The sequence below is a fragment of the Fulmarus glacialis genome, unplaced genomic scaffold, assembly GCF_000690835.1.
Source record: "Fulmarus glacialis isolate BGI_N327 unplaced genomic scaffold, ASM69083v1 scaffold17541, whole genome shotgun sequence".
NCBI classification, from domain to species: Eukaryota; Metazoa; Chordata; class Aves; order Procellariiformes; family Procellariidae; genus Fulmarus; species Fulmarus glacialis.
In genome coordinates, this window is record NW_009194856.1 from 3,061 (window position 1) to 9,326 (window position 6,266).

Genomic DNA, 6,266 nt, shown 5'->3' on the forward strand with positions numbered 1-6,266 from the left:
GGTGGAAGGGGTTATGGAACATATCCATGGAGTACACTTCCCTCCAGAGGTAGCCGTAGTACTGGGCATCGTAGCCTCCAGCCAAGTGGCCAAACGTAGCGGGCATGTTTGTACCTTTGCGGCAAAGGAAGGGAAGGGGCGTCAACGGGAAAGGCTGCTGGAACCGCTCACAGCACGGGAAAACCCCTCCGTGCTGTAAATGTGTCAGAGCAGGCACTAGGTCGGTTTGTTCACAATCCCAGGGGAAACAGGGAAGAACTTTGCAATTATTTTTGTACGTTTTCAGCCCTGTTTTTCCTGGAGAAACTGCCCCCATTGAGCCAGCCTGAAGCCCCAGCCTTGAAAAGAACCTGCTGAGCCAAGCTTGCAGGCCAGGCGTAGAGAGACAGCAAGAGGGGGACCCCCAAGCCCCTGGGTACCTGGGGTGGCAGGGACGCCCAGAACCTCTTCACACAGCCGGGCAAACACCTCCACGGGGTCGGCCTTCGTCTGGGTGTGCAGCGCCTGGTCCACCTTGGCCAGGACGATCTGACGCAAGTTGAAGAGCCCTGTTCCCAGAAAGAGGAGGCAAACTGAGCTCCTGCCTGCAGGCAGGAGCGTCTCCGAGGCCAGGTTGCAGCAGGGCAGGCTGGGGAGCTCCCGTAGTTCTCCCCACACCCAACTTCTGACCCACTTCCCCAGACCAGCCCAGTTCAGCAGCGCCCACTCAGGCCTAAGCCGCATCCCCCGCCTGCAGATAATTCCTGCCTCCCCTGGCACGTCTTCTCACTGTGCCACCACCCAGCCTGCTGTACCTCCTGCCATGCCACCCTCACTCTTCCCAGATCAACAGCAGCCAGATGTGGTTCCTTCCCCCCCAGTCCCCTCAGTCCCCACAGGGAGTAAGACAAAGCCTTTCCTCTACCTGGCCAGGTCACTAAGGGTCCCCTTCCCCTCCCCACACACAGGGGACATCATGGCAAGGCTCTGCCCTCGCTGGGGACAGCACACAGCCCTCACTCCCCTCCTGCCTCTCTTCGCTGGCTCCCACTTCCCTCCACAGGGACCCACCCGTGTTTGCCTGCCGGGATTTAATGAGCTTCTCCAGCAGCTCATCAGGGATGGGGCTTCCAGTTTTGTAGTGCCTGGACATTCGCAGCAGCGGCTCCTTCTCCCACACCCAGTTCTCCAGCATCTGAGACGGTGCCTCGACAAAGTCCCGCTCCACGTGTGTCCCACTGAACATGGCAAACTCCGCCTAGGAGACACGGCAAGCTCAGAGTGGGGTGTCATTTAGCCCCGCAGGGGAGCACGACAGGGGAAAGGTAACAAATCAACCCTCTGCCAGCCCCGCCAGGCCTCACCTGAGAGCACAGCTGGTGCATGACATGCCCGAATTCGTGGAAGTAGGTCTCCACCTCATCGTGCTGCAGCAGGGAAGGCGCATCCGGCGTGGGCTTGGTGAAGTTGGCCACCATGGCAGCCACCGAGATCTGCCGGCTGGAGTCCGGCAAGAGGCAGCCTGGCTGCAGGCCGAAGCAGGCTGCGTGCCCGTACTTCCCTTCCCTACGCCAAGAAGAGAAGACTGTTACACGGATCCTGCCCCATGGCCAGCACGAGCCACTGTGCAGGGCAGTGTGGTCCTGCCAGAGCAGAAGCTCCTGGTGACGCTGCGATTCACACCAACCCCGTGCTCCTGGGACAGCCCTGTCTAATTACACACCGCTCCCTCCACACAGCCTCACGTCTGGGAGCGGGACGGCCTCTCCTCTTCCCCAGGCACATGGCAGGCTCTGCTCCCCCTGCCCTGGCCCTCTTCCCTCACTTCACCTTGCCCAAGGCCTCACCGCGGGTACAGGTCCAGGTAGAATTTGCCGATGGTCTCCCCGGAGGAGGTGTCCTTCACCGTGTAGAGCTGGACGTCCTCGTGCCAGACCTGAGCCTTCTCTTCCAGATGGAAGGTGAGCCCCAGCAGCTCCTGGTAAATGGCCAGCAGGCCTGTGGTGACCACCTGCATGGGGAAGTACTCCTTCAGCAGATTCTGGTCCACGCTGTACTTGGTCTCCTCCACCTGATTCATGTAATAGCGCATGTCCCAGGCATTGATGCGGTTGTCAAACTCCAGGCCACGCTTCTCGCATTCTTTCTTTTTCAGGTCCAGGATCACAGCCCGTTCCTTCTCCCCGAGGGGTTTCAGCTTCTGGGCCAGCTCATCTAGGAAAACCAAGGCAGGCGGGGTTAGTGCCTGGGGCTGTGAGCAGCGCAGCCGGCCCAGCACATGCCCCTGCTCTTCCTCTCCACAGCCGAGTGCCGTACCCAGGAACGTAGCCACTGTCTTGCTGCTTTTAGCCATGTTCATCTCCAGCACAAAGTCCGCGTGCGTGTTGAAGCCCAGGAGACTGGCTTTCTGAGCACGCAAGTCCACCAGCTCCTTGAGGATCATGCAATTTTCCTGCAAGGTAGAGTCAGACAAAGAGTGAAGTGGGGTATGCAGGTAAGAAAGGAAGCACGAGCCCCAGTGTGGAAAGAATCTTAGACGAGACCCCTTCAGTGCCTGGACCTGACCCAGCATCTCGTCTGGCCCTGCTGGCAAGCAGCAAGGCCCACCTACCTCTTTGCACCTGGAATTGAACATTTCCTCCACCTTCCTCCTCGTCTCGGGCACGTAGCACTTCTTCAGGAGAGGGAAATAGTGCGGGTATTTCAAGGTGACTTTCAGCTTGCCATCCTCTGTCTTTTCCAGGGAGTTCAGGAAGTCCTCAGGGAGCCCCCCTGAGAAAAGAGCAGACAGGACTGATGGAGAGCCCAGGCCTCTCCAGAAATACCAGCTCTGGGACTGAGCACAGGAACAGGCCCTTGCTCCTTGGCCAGAGGAATCCAGGCACTCAGGGCCACACCGGCAGAGAAATAAGCCTGAGCGCTTCGTACCTAATTCCTCCTTTGAGAAGGGCAAGTAGGTGGTGTCTTCGTTGAGGTTCTTGTTGAAGTCTATGCAAAGGACGCTCAGCTTTTTCTTAATAGCTTTGATTTTCTTTAAAATATAGATGAACAGAGAAAAGTCAGTCGAAAGGGGGAAGTCAAACAGCACCGTTCACCGTCTCCAGCCAGCAGCCTGCCTGCCGAGTTGCCCAGAGGTCTGCCCTTGGCTTTTATTCAAATGCAACGCTGCAGAATTAATTGCATGCAGGCGCTGAGCTCTCAGTCTAGAACAGGCTCCCTTTGATCACACCTGGTAGGAAAGTAGCCACCTCAGCAAGGTCCCAACTGTCTTCTGCCAGCTCAGGAGCTGCAGGTGTTTAAGCAACAACCTCCTCTACCCTTATTTCATTTCACCTTCGCTTCTATTTTTAACCCAGCTTCGAGCTGCATGCACTGGCACAAGATAAGAGAAGGAGACCCCGAGCAGCTCACCCCGACTGCCCCTTTGCTTGTGGGGGCTGGGTGCTACTTCCACTCCTGACCCGCACAGCACCATCTGCAATCTCAGCTTTTGGGAGCCCCCTGACTCCCAGCGTCAACCCCACTTTGTAAATGTCATCCCCCTCCAACGGAAAGAAAAAAGGGGCACAGGGACATCACCCAATGTGCCCAAGGTCACATGAATCAGGGGCAAAATTCAGGAGTCTGAGCCTCAGTCCTCTGCTCTAATGCTACACCGTCCCGTTAGCCCTGCAAGGCCTCCTCTACGTGCGCTTACTTTAGCTCTGTGATCTCACCTCCTGCGTTTCCTCAGGGAGATGGAGACCGTTTCTTTTACCCAATTTGATCAGCCTCTCTAGATATCTCTTTGCTTCAGGCTTCAGTGAAGCGCTCTCTGCTTTCTCCTGTAAAACAAAACCCATGAGCACAGGGAACCGCAGGATCAGGTGTTGCAGAAAGTTGGTTCCTGGTGGGAGTTGTGGGTTACTGTAACACCAGTGACGCAGAAGCAGATGGGAATACCCCACAAGGCTTTGGTTTGGTGCATTAGTTCCTATCGGATTGCTTTAAACATCTCACCTTTATGCCGTATTACAGCACTTTTCAGGGCATTACCCAGCTGCTTCCCCGAGTGAGGCAGGCTGGGTTTACTAAAGCCATTTTACCAAAGGCGTAATCGAGGCCCTGAGGGGGGGCAGAGCCCTCAAACCCCACCTCCCCAGTTCTCACTAACAGCTGGACCTTTCCGCCATGATCACACAGCGATTCAGTTCCAGGCCTGACTCGGTATAATTCACTTCTAAGTTCTGGGACAAGGAAAAAGGGTTAGTTGTAATTCCAGGAGGTTTCAGTGCCCTGCTCAGGTGCATCACTGACAAAGCATCCTCCCAAGCACACACCTGGAGCCAGACAATCCTCTGGTACACGTCCTGCCTCATGCTCATCTCCACATCAAACTCCGAGAGCTTCTTGTCAGCCTCGGTGCTTGCCGCACGGATGTCTTTGCAAGGAGAGACGTGCTGGGGGAAGTCCAGCATGTTCCGACGGACTGGAAAGACAGAAGAGGGATTACAGCGAACGCAACGGCTTCATGTCCCAGAACTGCTCGTGAGTGGGAGTGTACACAGAGAGCCTGTGTTAATTTGGAGCCAGTTTGACGGTCCTGGAGCCTGACCTGCCCACCCACACAAAGGAAGAGCAAGGCAAGCTGCTGTCGTCAGACAAACCCAGAGCTGTCCTCTCTGAGCAGCGCTCAGTCACCCACAGCACCCATTCACCCCTTCCTCACTGCCGAGCACATCTGTCCACTGATTTCCCACTACAATCCATCTTTCTCACAAAACTCACACAAATTTCATGCCTGTGAGATCCCAACGCCTTTGCCCCATCTATAGCTGGTATCAATGGTTTCAAGAATCACAGGACTTCTATGCTGGCAGACACACGGGCAGCATCGTGGCGTGACTCCTTTCCCTGGAGGACCAGGCTAAAAGTGACACACCTTTACCGCAGGCACTCCTCAAAAGCTACCATGTCCCAGGTGTGCTCTGTCCTGACATATTTCCGTTTTAGAAGTGAAAACAGGGAGAACATTCCCTGCCACCACCTCTGCAAAACCTCAAATAATACAACTCCAGCGGGAAGGCGCTGCCCTCCAGGCACGAGAACTCTCCACCCAGCAGAAGGTGAGCAGGCAGCTACTTTCTTCTGCCCAGGGAAAGTGCTGACAGTTCTCCTGAACTTAACATTACCCCTGCTTAGTAAGGGCTTTTCCTCCCATTTTAGGAAAAAGAAATCAGAGAGAAGAAAGAAGAGGCTTGCAGGCTGGCTTCTGCTTCATACAGACGTGACACCTCACAACATAGGCGGTCAGGCCAGCTAACAGATGCCGTGAGGCAGGAGGGCGGCTGCGTGACTTTGGCACTCTACTGCTGTAAATAATTAGCCAGAGACATATCAAAGCCTGCACCGTTTGCCAGCACGATGCCATCATGTCATGTTACTTTACACATAATCCTTAAAACGACAGCAGTGTTTAAACAAGGCACACGGAGAGACATTTATCCACTGCCTTAGGGAAGAAGTTAGAAAAGAGCTGAAGATTTCTTAGATCACCCAATCATTTCTGCTAATGCACAATTTGTTCCCACTAATGCACCCTGACACATAAAAGCAGGAGACAACCTTGAAAACCTGGCTACTCCTCCCGCAGACCATCCTGCTGCCAAAGCGCCGTCCTCATTTTAGACTCGCTCTTCTGTTCCAAATCTACTCTACTCTTTGTACTTATATCTAGCTGTATAAACGTTAACTGGAAAAAAACAAACGTACTGCTGAGGGAGCCAAGGGAAGAAAAAAGGAGATGACAGTGCAGAGCAAAAAAACCACCAGAAAAATCTTCCAGAAAGCCCGTACTCCCTGTCGGTGTACATACCCGTATATTCCACTTCCACATCAGCCAGTGCCTTGAGAGTGTTTTCATAGGACACCTCGCCCTGCTCCTGAGAGCCCACCCGGTCGTACACAAGCTTGGTCCTCTCCGTGAGCTCTGCAGCCATGTTTTCTATCTGTTCGGCAGTCAGGTCCCATCTTAGCTGATTTGCCAATAGCCTGGGGGACTGGCTATCTACAACGTTACCTGGGGAGGAAACAGTCCGTGAGACGCAGTCTTACAGGGGCTGGAAAGAAAATTCAGCTGCATAGCTAAAACTCGATAAAAGCACTTAAAGGAGAGGCCCAGCAAACAAATCACGCTGAGGGGCAACCGGGCTCCTAAGGAACCAGGGCGTTGGCGGCAATCAGCAGCCGGATTATTTTCCGGGCACTGTGTACCCTCTCAGTCATGACAAGCCCTTCACAGAAACCTG

General features: G+C 54.6%; 1 protein-coding gene across 1 annotated transcript in view; it reads right to left on the reverse strand.

Annotated features, from left to right (window-relative positions):
* The window catches only part of THOP1 (thimet oligopeptidase 1), a gene marked incomplete at its 5' end in the record, with an annotated part of 6,771 nt that extends 704 nt beyond the window's left edge, over positions 1-6,067 (reverse strand). Inside the window, 11 exons of the mRNA XM_009587911.1 lie at positions 5-114; positions 420-548; positions 1,051-1,237; positions 1,344-1,545; positions 1,827-2,193; positions 2,296-2,431; positions 2,591-2,751; positions 2,908-3,010; positions 3,696-3,803; positions 4,299-4,447; positions 5,834-6,067. Coding sequence (XP_009586206.1) covers positions 5-114; positions 420-548; positions 1,051-1,237; positions 1,344-1,545; positions 1,827-2,193; positions 2,296-2,431; positions 2,591-2,751; positions 2,908-3,010; positions 3,696-3,803; positions 4,299-4,447; positions 5,834-6,067 — 1,886 coding nt within the window. The remainder of the gene's footprint in view (positions 1-4; positions 115-419; positions 549-1,050; positions 1,238-1,343; positions 1,546-1,826; positions 2,194-2,295; positions 2,432-2,590; positions 2,752-2,907; positions 3,011-3,695; positions 3,804-4,298; positions 4,448-5,833) is intronic.
* Positions 6,068-6,266: the final 199 nt, after the last annotated feature.